We start from the raw sequence: 26,554 nt of genomic DNA, 5'->3' as shown, positions 1-26,554 counted from the left end.
GACTACAGACGATGAGGGGCAGGATCCTTGAGGTACCCAACCTCTTGGATTATACCTTGCTACGAGAGCCCCGAAGAGAAGTAGCAGGACTAGCAAATGTCAGTAGAGATGGATGTGGATGGAGTGACAGAGGGTGCTACAGTGCAGGAGTCCTGGGACAGCATGAGGCACTAGTGTGAGATGCATGGAGTTGTTGCAGCAGCGCAAAGGTCAATAGAGGGAGCACTTGTCAGCGACAGAGGGAGCTTCAGCATCAGGAGTGTTTCTAGCTTGACAGAGATGTCAGAGTTGGGAGGATCAATTACTTACTTCTCAGTAACTGAGTTGCATTGCAGCAATTAGCAGTGGCAGTGGCAAGGCCATTGGCAGAAGCACGGATGCAGAGGGCGCTGTCGTACAGATGCAACAGTGGCAGTGGCAGGGCCATGGGCAGCAGTACAGGATGCAGCAGTGCAGAGGATGTTGGGCAGGGAGGCCTAGCATCAACACAGGGACCGATGCTAGATGATCAGGGTGATACTCAGTGAGGAGTATTACTAGAGCACAGTCCTTGCTAAGAGGGAGTGTTGATTTGGGGTAGCATCGGATGTGCTCTAGCCACGAAAATTGGTGGAGAGGCTAAAGCACATAAGATCTCCAAGACCCAGAAATGGTTTGAGCAGAATCTAATCGGTTTGAGAGATATTAAAATAATTAATATTTTTAATGGAGTTCCTAAGTCTAAACTTAGGAAAAATAAAATATTAATGGGTATTAATATAAAATTGGGTTAGAATGGTCCAAAAGTCATGGATCAAGCCAAATCTAATCTTAGTCGTTGATTAGAGATTTAATCTCGGCCGTTGATGGACCAACGAGAAAAGTATAAGAGGAGGCTTGAGGGTCAGTTGGAGAACACACCGAGTTGATCAAGAATTCGATTTTCTGGGGCAGGGCTTGCTGAGGAAATCGAAGGAGTGATCAAAGTTGCAGCTGAGGGGCAGTGAATACAGAAGCAGAGAGGCAGAGAGGGTACCGGGAGCATCAGCGCAGAAGCCAGAGAGAGGGACACAAAGCCAACTAAAGGCTACGCAGAGACAGCCAGAAGCCACGCAGAGGCAGCCAGGAGCTGCGCAGTGCCTAAGGAGAGCCAACGTGGGTGACGCAGAGCCTCCAGAGGCTGACGCAGGGCTAGTTGGGCTGACGTTGGGCTAGAGAGGCTAACGCAGTCCCTAGAGGCAGACGTTGGGAGATTTCGTGGGGCAGATTGGAGCTGAGAGTTGTGGGATTGTTCATCCGGGGTTTTTAGCTGGAATATCTGTCTCTGACTGAGAGGTACTACTGCCGAGAGCATTCTCTGTTGGGAGAGCCATTTATGGCACCCAGATTGTATTCTGAAATTGCTTAATAATAAAACCCTCAGATAGTTGCACCGGTTTTCCCGCATTCGGTTTTTCCAGGGAAATTAGTTCAAAAACAACGGTGTCACTTGTGTGCTTGTTTACTTTCAGTTGATGATCTATATATGTTGATACTGTACTTGTATTTATTTTCAGTATTTACATGGTAAATAACTTGTTCAGCAATTGAACAACTAGGAAGAAATAAATCAGATAGTACAGGAAGAATTTCTAACGGGTTAAACTTAGAAATTCCAACAGTGGGATGTCCTAACATCCCTGATTATCGAGGGTTGTTTGGGACATTCCCTAAAAGTCCCTGTTTTTTCGAGGGACGGCATGGAAGTCCCCATGTCCCCAATGACGTCCCCGACCAATTGGGGATGTTTCTGACAAGTTCCAAAGTACTCAAATTGTCAAGATGAAGGAAACACCATGAATTTTGGTAGGGACGGATCCCCGTGCAACATAGCTCCAAAGTCAAAAGTCAACATACGTCAAACTGGTCAGCTTCCTAAAATTTCAGCCCCTGGAATTTTGAGCCTTCCTGAAATTTTGGGGCCTACAACTAGAGCAAAACTTCAGCCTTTCTTCACAGAAATTCTCCCACGTGTGCGAGCTCTCTCCTTCGTCGTCTTTCTCTTCATTAGTTAGTTGCAGAAGAATTGTACGATGATGATAATCAAGAGTCCTCCAAAATGATCGAACGGTCCTCTATATATATCTGTCTAAGAGGTCGAATGGATGGCTCTTCAAAGCCCAGGCTAACTTGTTCCCAAGGAGGGCCAACTTGTACATTTTGACGGACTTTGACTCAATACAAATTCAAAATTCTTTTCTTTACAAAAGTCCAAATGGGACTAGACTCAAATACATTTTCTTTTTGACTCGTACTAAATTCTTTTGACTCTATATGCATGAAGAACATGCTTTGACCAAAAAAATAATAAGAATAATGAATATAATCAATGATTAAAATTACATTTTATTACATTATGAAGATCGACACTAGTTACATTTTCAACAGATCACTCTCCAACAACTGGCCTATAATTCTGCATCTTTATAAAGAAGTGAAGCTAGGAAACACCCCGTTTAGATTGGAACTAGGAAGACCCTAGATTTGAAGAATCCATTCACAAATGGTTGGAGGAAGCAGAGATTCCAGCACAATCAAAAATATTTTCTCTCCACAATAGACTTCAATATCTAAAAAGCTATGTTGCCAGGAAACGTGGGTTCGGGGACGGGGACATCATTTTTTGAAACAAGGTGCGTGGGTTCGTCGGGGGTATATTATAGTTTTTATATATAATATATAAATATTATATTTTATAAATTATAATATATATGAATTTCTATATTTTTCAATTTTGAACAAGAAAACTAAAATATTTATGATTTAGACTTAAATATTTAAACATGCACATCATTGAACATTAAACATTCACAATGAAATTTCAAAATTTCTAGTTTGATATCAAGTGCAAATTGGAGTTTACATATTAATAAGAATCATGATATATGTCCATTGTCATACTACATTCAAAATTTTCCTTAAGGCATCTCCAAACAAGAACTAGGAAATTTTAAAATACTAAAATAAAAATAGCTAATAGTGAACAATGGCTTCCTCAAGCCATGTCATCAACATCCATGTCATCAGCATCACTCAAATCTTCAGTTAGCATGCTCTCCAGGTAGGAATCACTCTCATCTTGAGGCTCCTGCTCATCCATAGCAACTGGAGGTAGCTCAATAAAGCCATCTGGTTGTATTTCCTCGTTCGCACACATAGCATTATCTATGTATTGGTCCCATCTCTTGAAAGGACCCTCCTTGTACCCAGTGTCTTTTCGAGATATGAGACGAAGTGTGCTATGAATGTACACTAAGTTCTCTGCGTTCTTTGAGCCAAACCTATTTCTCTTTTCTGAATGGATAAAGGCATAAATACTCCAATTCCTCTCACAATATGAAGAACTAGCTCCCTGGAATATTAGGGGAATCCTATTAAATTAATTAAAATTTTAAAAATAAAAACTAAAATGAACCCCAAAGAACCCGATTTTGGGGTTCCAGGTACTCATCATCAACGTTCTCCGTACGTGTCAAGAAAAAAGAACCCAAAATTTTTTAATGGAGAACCTGGTTCTTCATAGAAACACCTGGTTCTTATGGGTTCTTCTCAGAAGAACCTGTAACCGAATCCAGTACTTAGGGACGAGAACCCGGGACGGGTTCAAGAACCCCACCCCTGGGTTCGCGAAAAGTAAGATCAAGAAATGGAACAAGGAAGTCTTTGGAAACATCTTCATGGAAATGGAAAAGCTTGAAGTAGAAATGACATATCAGCAAGAGGAAAGTGAAAAGACAGGATGTTCTCCAAAGAATTTGGGAAAGAAAAACAAGTTATCAGCCAAATTGAACTTGGTATATAAGAAATAAGAAGCTTTTTCAAGGCAGAAATCCAGAATTCAACAGTTGAAAGAAGGGGACAGGAGCACATCATTTTTCCATGGGCCTATTAAAGTCGCAGACACTGGAATAGGATTTAAAAATCATTTTAGCAGATAACAAGGCTATAGGTATTAGAAAGGCGGGTAAACCTTTGTAGTTTGCAAGGAGGCAGAGATCTACCTTGAGCATCTTCTTTCAGATCTGGGTCAAAGGTTCCCTCAAAGTACGGAAACAAGTCTAGAAAACATTCCAGGGATATTAACATAGGACATCAACAAAAAAATGATGGGGTCTCTCACCAAGAAGGAGCTATTAAATTTTGTCTTTTCAATGAAGAGAGGAAAAAAACCATGACCAGATGGATTTCTTGATGACTTCTTTTAAAAAATGTGGAATTTTTTCAAAACATATTTGTTAATGTTGAAACTATATAGCTTGGAAAGTGATTTTGCATTGGTCAAGTGCCATGACATGCAGTGAATCACCTAAATTCACTTCTACAGCTAAATTTAAATATTTCCTAAGTCTGAACCTTAGGCTAAAGTCAATAATTTAATTATTGACTTTATTGGCCAAATTTTTATAAAGTGAAAAAGGTCAATGACAGATTAAGTCGTGACCATTGATCTCAAGAGTGGAGAAGCAATCTCAGCCCTCCATCTCTTTGGAGATTAGGTCAGCCACTATATGAAGAGGAAATCAAGCTGTTGAGGGTGCATTCGATTTGGCACAAGAGAGACTGGGAATTTAGCTGAAAATAAAAGGGTCGAACTGACAATAAAAGAGGAACAGTGCACAGGTTGACTTTAGGAGCAGCTCACAGGGAAAAAATATCAGGTCGTATAGCCACAAATTTGCAAGGCCGAACAGGCTGAATTTGTTGGACCATACAGCGATTTCTCTAGGTCGCGCAATGCCAAGCATACAGTCAGTTGAAGAGCATATCAAGATAGTTAGGAGGAACCAACATCAAGTGTACAATCAATAGAAGAACCTGTGGATATAGTTCAAGCGAAACCCACACTAAGCGTAAACCAAGTTGAAGACAAAGAGGTGCCAACACCAATTGAACCTGTACAATAGCCAATTCAACAACCAACACAGGAGTCAGTCCAGCAGCAGACCTCCACAGTGTTGATAGAACCACCCTCAGCCCTGTTGAATTTTGTAGTTATGGTCGTTCTTCATAATTTATATTTTAACCCTTGTAATATATAAAGAATTTGTAAGACATGTTCTTCATGTCATTTTGATTATTTGGCCCTTGAAAGAATTTATATAAGATATGTTCTTCATGTCAGATTTTAAAGAGAAAATTTTGAAATTTGAAATTTGAATTTTTGGCTCCAAACTAGTCAAGTTGGCCCTCCCTCAAGTCAAGTCGACCTAGTGAAGAGACACGCCCATTCTAGACAGGCAGATCACTATATAAAGGCATTCGACCTCCTCCACAAAGGCAGCATTCGACTTCACACAAGAAAGATAGTTTCTTGGCATCCAAGCGAAGTTCAAGAAGAACAAGAAGGACGAATAGAAGGATGTGTTGAAGAATGTAACTAGGTTCGGTCTTCATAATTGTACTTGAAGTCAAAATGTAATATATTTGTCAAAAGAAAGCAAAAATAATTTTATTATTATTTTAATTGACTTGTTAAAGCATGGGTTTCATGCTTGGGTCAACTGTTATAGGTCAAGCCTCCACTGTAGGCTTTAGGTTATTGTCAAAGTCAATTTTGTTTGAAGACTCCTCCATCATTCAAGTCAGCCTACAAAATAATTCATCATAATTCATCATCAAGTCGGCCTACAAGACACATCTCTTCAAGGACTCATGTCAGCTCATTACAAGAGGGAAACTACTATAAATAGGAGCCAACCTTCGACCAAAAATCATAGAGATGAACTCGTGGATCTCAGAGACAATTGCGGATTTCAAAGAGATGTTTTCGGTGCTATTGCAAAGAAGATAATTCGAATGATTTCAGATTTCGGTGCAATTACAGTCAGTCTCAAAATGATGATGCGGATCGCAGTTCGGTGCTACCACAGAAGTCATATAATACAGTGAATACATTTCAGTTATATTACAGTGGATATATCTCGGTGCCATCACAGTGAATGTCTCGGTGTTATCACAGTGAGGAAGTCTCGGTTCTTCAGTGTCTCGATGTTATCACGGTAATGAAGTCACAATGCTAGTGATATCACAGTGATAAATTTTTCATGCTAATGGATGAACATCGATGTTATCACAATGGACAACTTTCAGTTCTATCTCAGTGAGTAAATTCGTTGCTATCACACAAGGATGGTTCAGAGATCTTGCTATCTCAATATACAAGTTCAGTGCCATTGCAAGGATCAAAGTGTGAAGAAGAATGACTGCTACAGGAGCAGTAGAACTATGACAAGGTTGGCTTGATGGATGGAGGTAGTCTCGAATCTAAGTTGTAAGGGTCTTGGTCGTCTCAACTTGAATCCACTGAAGGAAGAATTTTGACTGGGTTTTACCCTAGAGTGGGGTTTTGCCCTAGCAGTGTGCCTACATCTTGTGTTCTCTTCTATTAGTTGCTTGGCATTAGTCTTGATGATAAGAAAAGATATTCAATAGAACAAATAATAATAATGAAACACATCACAAGATAATGTCATAATAAGAGAAACCTTTTAACTGCCACTCCTTGGATTTCTCAACATGGTATCAGAGCTATGGTCATGGTCAAAGGCAGTTTGAAAATCACTTATACATATTTGAAGTATTCTCAGTGATGTCACAGTAATGACAAGATCTCAGAAGTGTGATAAGGACACTACAGGTGTTAGTTCAGTATAAAAATCATAGTGAGACAGTTCAGAGAATGAGTGATCAAGTTCAGTGCAATACAAGTTCAGTGCATCCTCAAAAAACCAGTTTAGTAGAAAGGTCAATATAATTCAGAGAGGAGTTTCGGTAAAATCAAGTGACAAACTACAAAGGAAGTCAAATTCGGATCAACTTCAGTGATGAATTTGTGTGATCTCAGTGCAAAGATCAGTGTAAATCACAGTCACAATCATAAAGGAGAATTCGGGCTTTGTGATATATGGTCAAAGTACTGATATAGCATTGCTATGTGTAAGATCGAAAAAGTGAAAAAGTATATTCTATCTTCCATTCGTTGAAGAAATGGAATTTGGTACAGTTGGCGGTGGAGATCTATCAAGTACAAGCACAAGGTACCAGCTCAAGGAAATCAAGTAAGTATTTAACAAGATGCAAATATAATAAGCTATTAAATCAAAGGTACATAAACACAAAGTACATTTATGAGCTTTTAGATTTGTATTATCTCTAATGATCCTTGTTTATAACTAGTCTAGGATAAAGATTGTACTCTCTAGATAACATATTAGAACCTTAATCCTCTTCCTCTAAGATTTACAAGTAATCTAGGATTCCAAGAAAAAGTCCTTGATTGAAAGAAGGAATAACTTTTCATAGGATTCCATCCTCCATGGTTATGTAGGAAATCTAAATTGAGAAATTAAAATCACATTCTTGGTATCACATGTTTTGCTTGTAAGTATGTATTACAGGTATAAAAGATCATGGCTTAGTACAAAGAAGACACTTCAAGGAATCCTTTCAAGGTCTATTAAGGAACATCTCCAGGTATGTCTTAGACTATACACCTTACAATATTCTCTTAAAAAGTATGATCATCTTATTTTTGAAGTTTGCATTACTAACATAGTTATGTCTAGCTGTCTTGAATCATCTAGATTCTTGTTTAGGGTGATTCATCATTTGATAAATCTACCCTTGTTACATCCTTGATTATTCTTACAGAACCCTAGACAGGTTCTCTAGAAACCCTAACCTAAGGGTATGTTGACAATGAATGCAACCCTAATCTACTTAGGGTTATTGATGGAATCTAAAGAAATTGCTATTATGTTTGCTATATTGATGATGTCATGTTTGGGGTTTTGGTGTGATCATGAAAACCCTAACTTGCTATGGTTGAAATCGTGTTGTCTGAAATCTCGAACCTTTGAAATTCTGGTAAAGTAGGGTTTGATATGTTATGAAACCCTAGATATTTAGGGTTTAGCTGGTTCTATAAGAAAAACCCTTGTTATGTATTTATAGTCCTAGGAATGAAACCCTAGGTATGTGTTCATTTGGTTGGAACCCTAGCTTGTTCTAGGTCAGTATATGTCTAATATGTTAATATTCCCTAACATATGTTATGCTTATGATTAATGATGAATTTCTAGATATATGTGTTGACCTAATTATTAATGGTCATAAGTCATAGGATTTGGAAACAAGCCCTAGTCAATGTTTGAAGTTCTAGGATTATGTTGCTTGAAAAATCTAGGGTTTTGCAGCTAAACCCTCGTAATAGTTAAATTCTATAGTATGTATAGCCATCTAGAATTTATGAATCTATATAGTGATTGATGAGAATTTGTAGATGAAAAAAATCTAGGGTTTGAAGTTATTCATGTTGTTAATTAAGTTGTGATTGATTTTGATTGTTGAAGCTCATGTATGAAATCTAGGATATGTATGAAATCCTAGTGAAGAGTCTAACATATGAATTCCGATAGTTGTTAGACATATTACTTGTTTGAATTGTTTATAGCATTTTCTATATGAAAGAACTTGTCATGTCACTGAAAGAATATTGAAACCCTAGATGAAATGAGTTTAATATCTTGATGAGTTGTGGATGTGATTTAGGGTTTGTAACAAAACCTGGGCAAGAAGTTGAAGTATTGAAGTATAGTCTCTTGTTGATTATGTTTGTAAAGTCTAATGCTTCCGTTATTATAAGATTTTGATATGGCTAACTTCATGCTTCTATAAGATTTGGTTGTACTTGCTATCTAAGTTGTGCAGGTACATCATCTTCAGGATGGTGAAGATGATCGTAATTAAAGTTAATGTGATAAGCATGATATATGAATGACTCTGATAAGAAGGATGGAAGTCGAGCAAGATTCTCCAATAAGTAGAAGAGATCTCCCTGAGGTTAAGAGGGAGCCTAGATAGAAGAGATCTCCTTGAGATTAAGAGGGAGCCTGAATAGAAGAAATCTCCTTGGTTGAGAGGGAGGGCATAACATAGTTTTGATTGGAGAATGCATTTTGAAGGATATGTTGTTGCATGTGAAGTAGGAAAGGAAAGTATATGATTGAGGAATCTTCTGTCAAAGATTCGGTTGATAGTTCTATTGTGTTGAGAAGAAACATCAAGTTGTTTGAAAGACCCCAGAGGTTTGTATTTGATTATGTACATGTGAAAGTATATTATTGATTGGGGTTGTGTTTGTATAGGTAAATCTCTCGAAGGTTTTGATAGCATGTTGGTTACCAATCAATTTGATCGGGAGAGATTTGTTGTCCTTGATCTGCTGGATCAAGGAGTGTTGAGGCTTTGTGAGTGAAGCATTGCCTGGGAGGACATCTGGCCAGCACTTTGTGTTGATGTCTAGGTCCCGAAGTTGGGAGGGTGGTGTTGGTCATAGAGCTCTGACCTCAGATACACACCTAGATCCCTGGGTTGATGGTTAGCAAGTAAGCCTGATGGTACCTAGAGAGGCTGAAAGCTTGAGTCCATCTTAGTCCCACCCGGATAGATTGCCCTGGTCAAGAATCTAGTCTATGGCATTGCGGTGCCTAAATTGTTGAGAGACCAATGGATAGATTGCCCTGGTCAGGAATCTAGTCCATGGCATTGCGGTGCCTAAACTTCTTTGTAGATGATGTGTTTTGAGATCTTCCATGTACCTTTATGGTTATATGTAAATATGAATACCTCCCTAGTTAAGAGGGAGTGTTGAAGAATGTAACTAGGTTCGGTCTTCATAATTGTACTTGAAGTCAAAATGTAATATATTTGTCAAAAGAAAGCAAAAAGAATTTTATTATTATTTTAATTGACTTGTTAAAGCATGGGTTTCATGCTTGGGTCAATTGTTATAGGTCAAGCCTCCATTGTAGGCTTTAGGTTATTGTCAAAGCCAATGTTGTTTGAAGACTCCTCCATCCATCAAGTCTCCTTCAAGTCGGCCTCAAAATAATTCATCATCAAGTCGACCTACAAGACACATCTCTTCAAGGACTCATGTCAGCTCATTACAAGAGGGAAACTACTATAAATAGGAGTGCAACCTTCGACCAAAAATCATAGAGATGAACTCGTGGATCTCAGAGACAATTGTGGATTTCAGAGAGATGTTTTCAGTGCTATTGCAAAGAAGACAGTTCGAATGATTTCAGATTTCGGTGCAATTACAGTCAGTCTCAGAATGATGATGCAGATTGCAGTTCTGTGCTACCACAGAAGTCATATAATACAGTGAATACATTTCCATGATATTACAACGGATATATCTCGATGCCACCACAGTGAATGTCTTAGTGTTATCACAGTGAGGAAGTCTTTGTTCTTCAATATCTCGGTGCTATCACAGTAATGAAGTCACAATGCTAGTGTTATCACAGTGATAAAGTTTTGATGCTAATGGATGAACTTCGATGTTATCATAGTGGACAACTCTTAGTGCTATCTCAGTGAGTAAATTCAGTGATATCACACCAAGATGGTTCAGAGATCATTGTTATCTCAAGATACAAGTTCGGTGCCATTGAAAGGATCAAAGTGTGAAGAAGAATGATTGTTGCAGGATGAATAGAACTATGACAAGATTGACTTTATGGATGGAGGTAGTCTCGAGTCTAAGTTGTAAGGGTCTTGGTCGTCTCATCTTGAATCTACTGAAGGAAGAATTTTGACTGGGTTTTCCCCTAGAGTGGGGTTTTTCCCTGGCAACGTGCCTACATCTTGTGTTCTCTTCTATTTGTTGCTTGGCATTAGTCTTGATGATAAGAAAAGATAATTCGAAAGAACAAATAATAATAATGAAAAACATCACAAGATAATGTCACAATAAGAGAAATCGTTTCACTGCCACTCTTTGTGTTTCTCAATGGGATGAAGATCTTATATGTCTCTCTAACTCGCATTTCTCTCTCTAGACCTTGCACGTGTGACTTTTTGGGCAGAAATTTCTAGATAACCCGAAATTCTGGCCGGTTTCTGGGTAGGCCGAAATTTTGGGTAGTTTTTGGATAGACCGAATTTCTAGGCAGTTTCTAGGTAGTATATTCTCGGCAAGCCAAAATTCTAGGCAGTTTTGAGAGGGCCAAAGTTTGAAGGGAAGAGATTTGACTTGACTCGACTTGACTAGAGGGTTGCTTGACCAGGTTTGCCCATAGCTTGTTGGATGTCATAGTTGACTAACTGCAATATGTGTATCTTGTTGAACTGAAGAATTTCTCTAAGAAAAAGGTTGTCGGGTTTTCCCCCGAGTGGGTTTTCCAAGGGTAAATCTTGTGTTCTCTTTGTGCATTGTGGTCTCTACTGTCCTTATGATTTTATGGTTGAATTTTTGAAGTGTAATTGCTTAATGATATAATGGAATTGCTAAAAGAAGATCTATATCATTTGAAGTAATTATCAGTATTTCAAAAATATAGTGCTAGTATCTATTGGACTTAAAAACTCAACAAGCCCAACCAACTCAAACAACGCAAAAACCAAGGGCTAGTTCAAAGAAGCAACGGGCCAAGAAGTAAATAGAACCAAGGATTTATATGGCTTTCCAACCTATGGAGGAGTCACCACAGCCAACAAAAGTTATAATTGATCCACTATTAATGTCAGATAACCAATTCTTTTATTTGTATAATAAAATCAATAAGAAGTCCACCATTTGATGGAAAAAAGCAATGAAAAATATAGCAAGAGTAGAGGAGAGAAGGAATAAAGAGAAGCACGTATGGCAAGAATGCAAAGATCTGGCACAAGAAAAGTTACAAATTGAGCCACCCAGTTTAGAAACAAATCAACTGGACTCCATCTGACACCTAGTGCATTAGCTTGTCGATCTAAATGTGCAACTATAGCAGGAGAAGAAAGAGACATAGTATGAAAGTAAAAAAGCTAAAATTGACCAAACATATGCAATTTTGAAAGAAGAAATTAATAGATTTAAACAAACTAGATAGTCATTGGAAGCGGTCGCACAATAGGCAACAAGGTAAACCATACTGAATAATTGACCAACATATTTTCGCATCTACATGTCGCCGACTATAAGTGCAGTAGAGCCATACAAGATCTAACCAACAAGGAGAAAGCCATTATTGACTTCAAACATTGGCAAGCCCTATCAACACAAGTAGCTACAGAAAAATAGGTCGAAGTTGCATTGATTCAAGAAGCAAGGAAGTGGTTTTGAGAAGGGAAAAGAGCACAGATAAAAGCAAACAATGCTCTCGACCACCTAAATAAAGGAATATAGCATACACAACATCTAGAGGATCAATGCAACATCGACTTGTTGGAGGTACAGGAAGCTTCATTAATAAAGAAATTAGAATATTGCGCACGTATGACTTCAACAAGGATGCAAGCTCAGTATATAGTCAACGAATGGACATCTTTCAATTAGCAGCGGCAATGTTTTTCTCCCTATATCGATAAAACAGTGTTTGGACGACTACAAGATCTCCCTCAGTTGTGGCCATACACTATATCTTCTCCAATTCATCTAAGAATTCAATTTTTTGCTCCCAACATGTCAAATATGAATTTTCCAACACCGAGCCAACAATCAAAATCAGTCGAAACAGAGGCAAAAGGCTCACATTGGACAAAGCAGCACCACAACAAAAAGAAGTTAAACAACTAAGCAAAGAAGTACCCCTTGATAGATGGCCAACAACAATTTTAGAAGCACAACCTAAAGGTCACATGAAGACAACTTCTCCTCAAATTTCCACAATCCTAGCACCATGCAAAGAAGATCCTCCAACTAATCAAGCAGTAGAAACAAATCAAAAGCAGCAATAACATTCAAAAAGCATCATTCTAACTGTATTATAAATTATTGTATTTTGTAATCTCTCTTAAAATTTTACTATGTAAATGCACATCTCCTGCTTGCTCGAGACAAGCAAGGAAATGACGTGGGGGGAGATGTTGGAAGGGTTAGTCAACTCTATCAACTAGACTCGACAGTTGACCTAGTTGAATTTAGTCGATTGTCGAGTTGGAAATGTAAGTCAGTCAACAACGCAGTTGAGTCGACCGACCAAGCTACTTAGACAGTTACAACTACCCTGTAAATGAATCATACATATGTTGGTAAATGTAACTAGGTTCGGTCTTCATAATTGTACTTGAAGTCTAAATGTAATATATTTGTCAAAAGGAATTTTATTATTATCGAAATTGACTTATTAAAGCATGGGTTTCATGCATGGGTCATTTGTATTAGTTCAAGCCTCCATTTTAGGCTTTAGGTTATTTGTCGAAGTCATTTATTGTTTGACTCCTCCATCAAGTCATCCCCTTCAGCAAAGTCCTCAAGAAAGTCTTCATCAAAGTCTTCAAGTCAGCATAAAAAGAATTATTATTAAAAGAACACATGTCGGCTCAATTAAAGGACGCATCTCTTCATAATACATGTCAGCTCATTTTAGGATAGACAAATCACTATATATACCCGCCTGGGATCTTCGCATTTCACCAATTCCAGAGCTCACAATCACAGAGAAATTTCGATGATTACAAAGAGGAAGTTTCAATATATCTCAGAGGAAGTTTCAATGAAATCTCAAAGACAGTTTCGGTGTTGATTACAGTGAGAAGTTCGGGTCTCAGTGAGACATACCCTCGATGTTGTCACAATTAAGGGAATGCGGATTGTTCAGTCTACCACAGTTCGGTGCCTATATTATCTTGGTGTAACTACAGGATGGTGGGCTCGGTGCCACCACAGAATTGAAGTCTGTCGTTGTTATGACCTCAGAGATATTGCAGTGATGATGTATTCGATGTTAACACAGTGAAAGGAAGAAGGGTGACTTGATGGAGGTAGTCTCGAATGTAAGGGTCTTGGTCGTCTCATCTTTGAATCTACTGAAGGAAGAATTTGTGACTGGGTTTTCCCCTCAAGGGGGGTTTTGCCCTGGCAGCGTGCCTATATCTTGTGTTCTCTTCTTTTGTTGTTTGGCATTAATCTTGATGATAAGAAAGGATAATTAAGAAATCTAACACTAATAATGAAAACATCACAAGTTAATGTCATAATAAGGGAAATCGTTTTAACTACCAACCTATGGATTTTCCAACATGGTATCAGAGCTATGGTCATGGTCAAGGCAGTTTGAAGAAGGGCAGTTCTGGGCTAATAAGATTACAGTGAGCATATTAAAGAATGAAGGAGAAAGAAGTCGGATCATTTCTGAGAATACTCAAAGGAGTGACTTCACTATAAACTGTATATAAGTAACAGTGAAAACAAGAGAGACAGTTTTGGTGATATAACAAGTTTGGATCTTTTCAGAATGGATTCGTAGCATTTTCGGTGAAGACACAGTCTTGAAGGATCAGTATTGACATTTCAGTGAAGACACAATAAAGATATAACTTCACTATGTATTTCAGAAATGGCTTAGGTGATACTACAATAGTAACTCATCCATCTTTGAAGCAGTCTCAGTGAGTCAGTTTCGGTGCTCTAACAAAGGGGATCAAGCTCGGATATGACAGGAGTAAGTCTTGGTATCATTACAAGAAATGCGGATCATCTCTAACTGAAGTTTAGATGTCACTATACAGATTTTAGTACAAATATAATGTGAAGGCTTGCTCAAGACAATTTCGGTGACACCTCAGTGAGAGGTTCAGTGTAATCTCAGAGAGGATGCTTTAGGAGCTCGGATTAGGCACAGTAGAAGGATCTCGGTACTACAACAGGCAGAAGAAAAAGGGTCTCGATGCTAACTCAGTCACCATGTCAATACAGTCTTGGTGTTACCTTTGTTCAGCGCTATTACAGTGACCTCAATTCAATAAATCACATGACCACAGTAATCTCAACTCGGTGATATTTCAATGATGCTAGTGCAGTGAATAGGACTCAGTTCTATCACAGTAGTATAAGTTTCGGTACTATGAATACATTTCAGTATTGTTACAGTGGTGCCTATCACAGAGAATAAGTCTTGGTAAAACTACAGTGATGCCTATCATAAGAAGTATCACTACAATGGTACCTGTCATGGTCATAAGGAGAATTCGGGTTCAAGTAATATATGGTCGAAGCACTATAAGAGCTAAGGCATTGCTATGGTTATTGATATATGTAAGATCGAAACAATGAAGTAGAATATATTGTTGCCTGTAGAGATATATTCAGGATCTTAGATGATAATACTAGCACAAGGAACCAGCTTGAAGGAAAACATCTGCTCTATCCTCAAGGAGTTTGAAGTGAGCTACCCAAAGAAAGGTTTGTCAAGAAACAAAGGCATGCCTTAAACTGTAATACATTGATATCTTTATATTGAAGGTTTATTCATTTGACAGTGTATTACTAACATTGTTATGTCTAGCTATATTGAATCATAATGATTCTTGTTTTGGGTGATTCATCTCTTGATAAATATACCCACCCCACTCATATTCTTAACTGATTTTGTATAGAGCCCTAGACAGGTTCTGGAAAACCCTAACCGAAGGGTATGCTAATGTGAATGTCTGAAACCCTAAACTACTTAGGGATATTGTGTTTGATGATGCCATGTTTGGGATTTTGGTATGATCAGGAAAACCTAACTTGTTAGGGTTGAATGATAAGGTCTAAAATCCCGAACCTTTGAAGTTCTGGTAATATTAGGTTTGCTATGTTTCTACATTGAAACCCTAACTCATTAGGTTTTGGTGGAATGTGTGAGCAAGACCCTTTCAATGTCTTAGAAATGATTTCCTTAGTATGGGTGTGTTTGTTTGATCAAACCCTAGTCTAATCAAGTTTGTATGTCTAACTCTTATTTCATATTTTTGTCAAGTTGGGTTTGACTAACACATGATTTGAAATGTATTTGCATGATGATGAATCCCTAGGTATATATAGATATGTCTTTTTGGTCAAATCGCTAGCTTGGTCTAGGTCAAATGTATTAATGCTGTCGGACATATGATATACTTATGTATGATTATGAATTCCTTGATATGTGCTTTGACCTAGTTATTGATGGTCATAAGTCTTAGGATTTAATGGAAGTCCTTGTCTGAGATTCTAGGATGATGATGTTGGGAAATCTAAGGTTTGCAGCTAAATCCTAGTAGTAGTTACATTGTCTAGTTTGTATGACATAACAATCTGAGACCTATTTATCTAATGATTGTTGAGATTGTGAAGATGGAATTCTAGGGTTTTGGAGTTGAACCTTAGTAGAAGTAAAATCTTTGATTAATGATGACAATATGACAATCTACGATTTGTATAAGATTGTTGAAATCTGAGTACTGGTTGGGATTGATGGTTGATCGTTGCAACTAACCCTAGTGGAAGTTGTTCATGTTAATAACTAAGTTGTGATTGGTTTTGATTGACTTTTTGTATGAAATCTAGGATTTGTATGAAACCCTAGTGAGAAGTTTAACATATGAATTTTGAAAGATTGTTGGATGCTTTATATTTGTTTGAAATTGTTTCTAGGGTTTTCTATATGTTGTAGTAAGGTATATGATACCTTTGGAAGAAACATTGAAACCCTAGATGAAATGAAAGTTATTATGAAGTAATCTAGGGTGTATGACAAAGTCCCTAGCAAGATGTTGAAGAGTATATGTTTCTTGTTTGTAATTAAGTCTGGGTATCTGATATGTATAAAGTTGAAATGCTTCCATGATTCTGGTATGGCTAACTTCATGCTTCTATAGTTTTGGTTGTACTTGCTATCTAAGTTGTGCAGGTACACAATCTTCAACTTGGTAAAGATGCTTGTTGTGACAAGCATGATGAGGATAGCGATAACTCTAATGAAATGGTTGGAAGCCATGAAAGATTCTCCGATGACGAAAATAAGAAGTTGATCTCCCTGAGGAAGCATGATTATAAGAGATCTCTCTAAGATTAAGAGGGAGTTCGGATAATAAGATGCTCCCTGGTTGAGAGGGAGGGTATAGCTTGGTTTTGATTGAAGAATGAATTTTGGAGGATATGTTGTTGCATGAGAAGTAGGAAAGCATATGATTGAGGAATCTTCTATCAAAGATTCGGTTGATAGTCCTACTAAGTTGAGGAGCAACATCTAGAATGACCCTGGAGGTTTGTATTTGATTATGTACATGTGAAAGTATATTATTGATTGGGGTTGTGTTTGTACAAGTGAATCTCTCGAAGGTTTTGATAGCATGTTGGTTACCAATCAGTTTGATTGGGAGAGATTGGTCATCCTTGATCTACTGGATCAAGGGGTATTGAGGCTTTGTGAGTGAAGCATTGCCTAGGAGGACATATGGCCGACACTTTGTGTTGATGTCTAGGTCCCGAAGTTGGAAAAGGTGGTGTTGATTATAGAGCTCTAGTTTTGATACACACCTGGATCTTTGGGTTGGTGGTTAGCAAGTAAGCCTGATGGTACCTAGAGAGGATGAAAGCTTGAGTCCATCGTAGTCCCACTCGGATAAATTGCCCTGGTAAGGAATCTAGTCCATGGCATTGCGGCGCCTAAATTGTTGAGAGACCAATGGATAAATTGCCCTGGTCAGGAATCTAGTCCATGGCATTGCGGTGCCTAAACTTCTTCGTAGATGATGTGTTTTGAGATCTTCCATGTACCCCTATGGTTATATGTAAATATGAATACCTCCCCAGTTAAGAGGGAGTGTTGGAAAATGTAACTATGTTCGGTCTTCATAATTGTACTTGAAGTCTAAATGTAATATATTTGTCAAAAGGAAATCTATTATTATTGAAATTGACTTATTAAAGCATGGGTTTCATGCATGGGTCATTTGTATTAGTTCTAGCCTCCATTGTAGGCTTTAGGTTATTTATCGAAGTCATTTATTGTTTGACTCCTCCATCAAGTCATTCCCTTCAGCAAAGTCCTCAAGAAAGTCTTCATCAAAGTCTTCAAGTCGGCCTCAAAAGAATTATTATCAAAAGAACACATGTCGGCTCAATTAAAGGACACAGCTCTTCATAATACATGTTAGCTCATTTTAGGACAGACGAATCACTATATATACCCGCTTGGGATCTTCGCATTTCACCAATTTCCGAGCTCGTAATCACAGAGAAATTTCGATGATTACAGAGAGGAAGTTTCAGTATATCTCAAAGGAAGTTTCAGTGAAATCTCAGAGACAGTTTCGGTGCTGATTACAGTGAGAAGTTCGGGTCTCAGTGAGACATACCCTCCGTGCTGTCACAATTAAGGGAATGCGTATTGTTTAGTCTACCACAGTTTGGTGCCTATATTATCTTGGTGTAACTACAAGATGGTGAGCGCCACAGAATTGAAGTATGTCGTTGTTATGACCTCGAAGATATTGCAGTGATGATGTATTCGATGTTAACACAGTGAAAAAGGGTGACTTGATGGAGGTAGTCTCGAATGTAAGGGTCTTGGTCGTCTCATCTTTGAATCCACTAAAGGAAGCATTTGTGACCGAGTTTTCCCCTCGAGGAGAGTTTTGCCCTGGCATCGTTCCTATATCTTGTGTTCTCTTATTTTGTTGTTTGGCATTAATCTTGATGATAAGAAAGGATAATTAAGAAATCTAACACTAATAATGAAAACATTACAAGTTAATGTCATAATAAGGAAAATCGTTTTAACTGCCAACCTATGGATTTTTCCAACAACATATAGATAGGGAATTGATGTAATAGAGAGGTAGTGAAGGAAAGGGATATTGTATTGTTGTGGGATATTAATAAAGTGCTTATTACTAGTCTCCTGTTACTTGTGTTATCTTCTTCATTCTCTCATCTATATGTATGTGTATCATAGTTTATATGATGTTATCTATTGCTACCTTGGGAAACTGATGATAACTATTTACAATTCCTTAGATTACAACACACACCATTCTCCTTATCCCCGTCAAAGTCTGAATCTATATATCCAACTAATCTGAAGTCCTCCACCTCAGAGTATTTGAGCCCAAAGTCTTGAGTTCCCTTCAAGTCCTTTAGAACTCTCTTTATAGCACACTAATGTCCTTCACAAGTCTTTTGCATGAACCTAGAAAGGATCCCAACTGCAAATGAAATATCTAGTCTAGTAGTGGTAAGGTAGATGAGACTCGCCACAAGTTGTCTATATTTAATTGCATCCTCAAATTCATTCCCTTCTTTTGATTTTAGCTTCAAATTTTGCTCCAATGGAGTAAAGAGAGGATTACAATCAACCATGCCAAATTTATTCAACAACTCTCTAATGTACTTCTTTTGGGAGATGAATATATAACTTGGATTTTGAGTTCCTTCAATACCCAAGTAGTAGTGAAGATACCCCATGTCTGTCATCATCTCAAAAGCCTTCTTCAATTCTTTCTTTATGGATGAAATATATGCTTCACTATTTCTTGTTCTCAAAATATCATCTACATACACCATAAAATACACAACAATTTTTCCAGTTTTTTTAACAAAGAAAGTTGCATCATCAAGATTAAAGTGCTTGAATTTGATCTTCAAAATATGATCAGTTAGTTTTTCATACTATGTGTGAGGTGCTTGCTTTAGGCCATACAAAGACTTGATGATACCTTTTGTTCCTAACTCTTCACAATAAATCCTTCAACATGTAGACATATATCAAATCTCCATTCAAAACAGTTGTCATCACATTAATCTTGCAACTATTTTGTGCTACCAAAGCCAACAAAGCATGAATGGTAGCCCACTTTGCTGTGGAAGAAAAGTCTCCTCATATCCTATGCCAACTTTTTGTGCACATACTTTTGCCACAAGCCTTGCCTTATGTTTGTCAAGTAAGCCCTATAATTTGTACTTGTTTTTGTAAACCCACTTGCAACCAATTGGTTTGGTTCCAAATGGAGGATCCACCAATTTCCATGTCCCCTTCTTGATGAAGGCATCATACTCCTTCTACATAGCTTCTTTCCACTCATCATGGGAAGTAGATTCTTCAAAGGAAGTTGGTTCAAAGTTAGTACATAAATTCACTTCACAATCATAGGAAACTTCCATATCATTGACATCACTTGAATCTGAAACATCTACATCACCTCCATTATCTTGTCTTGCTAAAGTTCATTCCTGTCTTTGCAACCTCATCAGGATGAACACTTTCAAGTGTCTTCATGTCCCAGTTTCGAAATTTCTGTGATGGTCCAGGTTGCTCAACTAATTAAGATAGTGCTACATTCCCATTAAGATTCAACCTTTTAATCCTCTCAATCACATCATCCGATAGAAGCTCCTACCTTGATGAAGTGGTAGGATCTTCTACACAAGGGGAAAGGCACTTCAAAGGAAGATTAAAATGATTAATCCTAGATAGGGATCCTTCTTCAAGATGTGGAATCTTATTATCAAACTCATGATATGTCTTTAAATGGGTAAATCTATCAAGATGGTCAAGCTACCACTCAACAATCTTGTCATTTTTTGTGGATTCAAGAAAAATCACATCTCTTGAAAAAATGAATTTTTCATTTACCTCATCATAAGATGATATGCCTTGGTGATATTTGAGTACCCAAAGAAGACGCATTTTCAACTCCTTGCACCTAGTTTGCTTCTTTGCTCCTTAGCAGTTAAGGCATAACAAGTGGGACCAAAAACCCTAATATGCCTCACCGAAGGGATGCGATCATACCACATTTCATAAGTAGTCTTGTTCCCAAGAGCATGAGATGGAGTTTTGTTTCTCAAATACATTACACATAGAACTGCATCACCCCAAAACATCAACTTTACATTCTTGAAAATAACATGGAACGTATCATATTCAAGAGTGTTATATTCATTCTTTTTGCTGCACCATTGTACTAAAGATTGTATGGACCAATGGTTGATGCTTAATCCCATGTTGGCAAAGATAGATTTCAAACACATTGGAAGTATATTACCCTCCATTATTAGGTTGTGCTTTATTTTCAATCCATACATGAAATTTTTTAAATGTTTCAAATGCTTGAGATTTATGTTTCAACAAATGAACCCAACACCTCTTGGTGTAATCATTAATAAAATTTATGATATATTCAAATGCAACAAGCATGAAGCCACATAAATCAAAGTGTATCAACTCTAGCTTTCTACATGCTCTCGAAGTGGAATCATGAAAAGCTTGTTTGCCATGTTTACTAAAGATACACGCATCACGTTGCTTCAAATTCCTTTGAATGGTAGGCAAACCAAAAACACCATTTTCTTCAACATACAAGACCATCATAATTGATGTGCCCCAACCTAGCATGCCACAAGAGATTGAATGACAATGTACCTTCATCATCATTACAAAGATATGCAAAATTTTGTGTCTATGTAGATGTCCCTTTCATCTTCGACAATCTCTTATCCTCCCAGTCTGTCATGACAACCATGTTGTCCCCAAAAAAGCTCCTTATTTCAACTTTTCCATCAAACATGTGAATAGTATGGCCTTGCTGTCAAATCTACAAGAGACAAAAGGTTCCTCTGAAACTTAGGAAGAACATCATGCAAAATAAAATCTATGAATCTAGGGAATTTGAACCTGATTATGCAAATTCCCATAGGTTTAAGACTAGATCTATCTGCAAAGTGTACTGCACCCTCTATATTGTCATTGAAATTTTCAAAAAAGTCTTTCTAAAAAGCCATGTGCCAAGTAGAGCCATTGTCAAGCAACCATGCATCTCTCCAAGAAGCAAATGAAATTTTAAACAAATCTTTACTTATGCCAATATTGCAATGAGCAATAACAAAATGAGTGGATTCAAGAGCTTTAACTTTTTCTTCCTTTTGTTCTTACTTTTCTTCTATCTTCTCCCATTAGATCCTACATGTCTTTGCATCATGTCCATTCTTGCCATAACAAACACAGTGAAAATCAAATCTCTCACCATGATTATGCCTATCCCCCTACCTCTGAAATATTTCCACGTCTTCTCTTACTACCTTCTCCTCTAGAAGAATCATGTGATTGGTACTTGAATTCTTGGGCAAGGTGCACAATCCCACTGGCGGGCTGAACTATCTTCTTCCCGAAAGCTTTCTCACATTCTACAATTTTCTCCACCGAAGAGTCAAAATTGAGGGACTTCAATGGCCACTAGTTTGAAGTGATTCAAGATAGTGAGAATATGTGGGGTAGAAGGCCTTGAGAGCAATGCCTATCTACACACCAGTGGCATGTCGTGCATGATGGCTTTAATTTGGATGCTAAAGCCATGGGATCATTATCCTTCAACTCCAGGTTGAAGAGCTTCAACTGCAATTGATTTTCTTATCTTTATTCATCCATATTGCAAGCTCTTTATTTGTTGTAGGTTTGATAGGTGAAGTATCACCATTGCAAATACCAACCTAAATATCATTGAAGATAAATCATAAGAGTACCATCAACCTTTTTTGACCATTCTGGATAATTTTCTTTGCAACTGAGCATTACACCAACAATTGAGACAACAGAATGTATTTTCATAAAGAAATCTGAAAATCACTTCAAAAATATAAGCAATGTCAAATGCATGTCTTCTCTTAAGCAGAAGATACAAAGCCAGCCTCCTTTATACAAATCAGAAATCAATAGATATCCAGCAGCAGCTACTCTTCGCAATACAACTTCCCCATGATCTCTACAATAGTAATCGTTGCAATGCATGTAATAAAAAATGATCTCTGCAATGGATGTCATGCAGTCTGTGTTAATGCCCGACTCCAACTAAAGTTAAAACTTAATTTAAATGGTGGAACTGACCCAGGTAAGTGAGCAGTATGCCCAGCAAAGTAATGAACCAACTAGCAGGTAACTAATCCCCCAGCAATAAATAAATCACCCAGGTAAAGAGAGAGAATGTCGCTACTAGCTGTGTGTAGCCTCAACTCTCAAGAATGTTACTTCAGCCCAAGCAATATGAATTAATTCAGCAAGTCACCCAAGGTGTGAGAGTATGGCCTTAACAGCCACCCAACTCTCTGAGAAGGAAGAGAAAACTGCAACGCTGAATATGAGGAACTGAATCAGAAACTCAAGGTAAGAGCTCTAAATTTGCCACCATGTATTTTCCTCTGAGCTCCAATTGAATGGTCTGGAAACCCTAGCTATTGTAGACTAGGGAGAGAAGCAACGAGCAGACAAGATCATGGAGTTATCTAAAAACACCAGGGCTCTGATACCACTAACAGGCTTGAATAACTCCAAGCTTGAATAATTTTATTAATGTGAACCACAAATAAATATATCGACTATGACCTTTGGTTTCATCTCCCAAGAGGCTTGATGACTATTCCTATTTAACTATGACTCTTCATATTTATCGTAAATGAATGATAATAATATTTACGATACACTATAATCCCTAGGATTAGGTATCTAACCAGGTATCTAACAGATTCACATTATATTATCACTTATGTTTCATTTTTTATATATTTCTAAACTTGTAGTAGAGTGTCCTTATGTAAGAGATGCCCTCTGTCCCCTATGACATTCCTTAAAATTTGGAGGGTGTCTCCACACATCCACAAACATGTCCCCCTATCCCCATCTCCTAGAAACTTGGTGTAACATTGATTTTAGTCTAGACTCTAATCAGTAATGCTTGCAATTCCTTTGTTCCAAAGAACGGCTCTGCATACACCAGCCAGGGTAATCCCTGAGACTGAAACTGAAAAGGTAGCTAGAAACTTTGTATGGAGGGAACAAAAGACAAGAGCAAATGGCACCTGCTTCTATAGTCAAACGGTAGCTCAGCATAAATGCGCTGGGAGATGGAGAATTAGAAGGCTGGGCCTGGTAAACAGAGTCCTCGCAGCAAAGCTCCTGTGGAGAATCTTATCTGACCCAGAAGCATTATGGAATAAAATAAAGAGGCAGGATTCATAAACAATAGGAGTAAATATGAAATTCAAATAATCTGCTCTTCAGATCTTCCAAAGGGGTCTTCAATCTGTAACAGTATTTCAAAAGATATCCCCTGTCTTGAAGAAATATTTTGGTAGGTGGGGGGTGGTGAAACTGTTTCCTTCTAGGATGACACTTGGGATGATGCATGGAATAGCTATAGTCCATTTAAAGAAATTGTATGTCTGGAAAGGATAAGGGAAATATTAAGTCCAGATCCACCTTAACCCTAGATCTATCAAGCATCAAAGAAATTAATCTTTAGAAGTGCAAACCTTTTTAAAGCGCAAAAAATTGAGGAAAGATTTACACTTCCAGGGATTTGACCCCATCCACACTTGATAGATCTGGGATTAAGATGGATCTAGACTGCTGTTATTTCATTTTTCATTCATGTCAATGTTATATATATTCTTATTTGTTTATTGTTAATTAAGATATTAAGCTGATTTAAATGTCTATATTTTTATTTTTTAATATTAGTACTTTAGTTTCAGTTTTAGTTTTTTGCCTATCTATACCACATCGGAGTTATTTTACATTACACATCCCCTCATACTGGACTGTAGAATACTCTTCTTGACACAGCCAAAAGCCATGGGAAAGAGACCTCTAACCAACAGCAGACCTTCAGCAAATGGAAGAAGTTAAACAGCTGGCATGTGTTCAATGAAAGATGAGGAAAGAACAATAACAGAAGAAATCTTATCACCAAAGGAAGATTCTGCTACAAGAAGAGGGAGATTCTATCAAATGCAATAAAGCAGGGTCTGGATCTTATAGTGTCACAGGAGGCTATAACTTAATTCGGGAGGAGAAAGAGCTACGAAAAATTAAGATATGGAAAAGGATTTGGGAGCCAATTGGATGGACAAAAGTCGCTTCGTTTTCCTCTTTAAAAGCAAACCGAAAAGTTCTTACTGAAGAAGTCCTCGTGCAGCGGGGACTAGCTGGTCCTTCAAGGTGCAGTAGCTGTTTTAAGGCTTCAGAAAATAGCCCGCATCTAGTTTTGTCCTGTGATTTTGCTACACTAATATGGCAGAAAATGCAGATCTGGTGAAAGCAGATATTTAAAATAGGGGATACAATAGATACTGTATTTGTTAAATGGAGAAAAGCCCCTTGGAAATCCACAACACTAAAGAAAGTCTGAGACATGATCCAAGGCTTAACTTTGTGGAGCATAAGGAAAGCAAGGAACAGAAGATTTTTTGAAAAAAAAAGAGACTAACCCCTTGAACAGGTTGGTATGCTAATTAAAGAGCTGATAAAGAATTTCTAAAAGCAGGAAGCCAGGAAAAATGAGCCTGATCCAAGCTTGAAAGTAGGATCTGGGCAACGAGCAGTTAAGATCAGTGAGAATGGAGAAATTCCAAGGGAATCCCATGGTCTCCCCCAAGCAGCAGATGGTTTAAAATAAACTTTGATGGGATTTCAACAGGAAACCCGGGGATTGCAAGAGCCAGGGGAGAAGTTATAAGAAATGACTCTTGCAAATTTCTTTAAGTATCGCAAAACTTTACAGGACAAGCAACAATAATGCACGAGAGAACAAGGGCGTCATTGCACGCATTAACGAAAACTGGAGAAAGGGATCATCAAAGGCCATTGTCGAAGAGGATCCTTAATTGACAAAAGATTCTAAATTGACTTGTCTCATCAAAGAACTGTTTAGTGAGGTAGTTTGCTCGGTAGGGAACTATGTACGTATCCTGAAGCTCGATGCGAGCTGTCTGGTAATGTCTGAAGCTCTGTAATTTCAGCCTCTTCAGCATATATTCCATGACTGAAATTTTTCAAAAAGAAAACGCAAGAGACATTGATGATGGGAACAGAGAAAAGGCAGCATGTGTGACTTGATTACCTGGTGGTGGAGGAAAAAGAGAGGCTGCTTGGAGGAGGACTTCTCTGTATGCTTCCTCCATATCTTCAATTCAGTTCGATTTACAGCTTCGAGTCCAGTGCTAGTATTGTTGTTTCAAGGTTGTCTGAATGCATCTAAAATTCGAAAGGTTGATTCTTTTGTTTCGATATTTTAATTAAACATTCCCAACGCATCAGAATATGTCATATTTTAGCGTATCGGGTAGGTTTATTTTTGGGTATTCAACTTATCTGGGAAGATCCTTTATTTATGTAATAAGGAATTTGCTTTTCTTTCATTTGTGATTTTTTGATTCAAATTTCACTTAATAGTGTAAGTATAAGAACGTTATTTTAAAGTTTAGGATTATTGAGAAATAGTGTAGCGTATAAAAAATTAAATGTAATATTGAAGTCAAATAAGGGTATTTCTTATTGCTTATTTTTTTTGGCATATATATTGATAAGTTAGAAGAGTGTTTGGAAGATGTAGGTTGTGTTGGCCGCACTCTCACTGGTATGGTCATAACTCATTTTCTTTGTGTTGATAATATTGTTCTTTTGGCAAGGAGTCATTAGGATCTTAGCAAGCAACTTAGAATCTTTCAAAAAATTTGCTCCAAGATGGAGATTACTCTAAATCCAAAAAGATCACCTATGATACTTTTATTTATGAAAACAACTTCTTGGAGGAAGTTCCTTCATACAAATATATGGGAATCAGCATCCATCATAAGCTCGATTGGAATTACAGCATTGACAAAAAGGATAAATGGAGGTTGAAAAACTTACTATAGGCTTGCAAACAACTGTAAGTTAGTAGATTTTTGGATTTGGGACTAAAAGAAGTTCATCTTGGAGACTCTTGTCAATCCTATTATTTTATATGGATGTGAGGTATGGAGTGGCAG

The 26,554-nt window shown here is 37.6% G+C and overlaps 1 protein-coding gene across 1 annotated transcript in view; it reads right to left on the bottom strand.

Moving 5' to 3' along the window:
* Nucleotides 1–25,868, bottom strand: part of DRT101 (phosphoglucosamine mutase-like protein) — a 180,046-nt gene extending 154,178 nt beyond the window's left edge. The window contains exon 1 of the mRNA XM_089448352.1: nt 25,645–25,868. Coding sequence (XP_089304478.1) covers nt 25,645–25,705 — 61 coding nt within the window. The 5' untranslated portion in view covers nt 25,706–25,868. The remainder of the gene's footprint in view (nt 1–25,644) is intronic.
* Between the last annotated feature and the right edge of the window lie 686 nt (nt 25,869–26,554).

This window comes from Pinus tabuliformis, chromosome X (assembly GCF_031772625.1).
Source record: "Pinus tabuliformis cultivar Carrire ecotype Pingquan chromosome X, CPIR1, whole genome shotgun sequence".
NCBI lineage: Eukaryota > Viridiplantae > Streptophyta > Pinopsida > Pinales > Pinaceae > Pinus > Pinus tabuliformis.
Note: the sequence above shows the minus strand (reverse complement) of the source record. Positions and strands in the feature narration are given on the sequence as shown.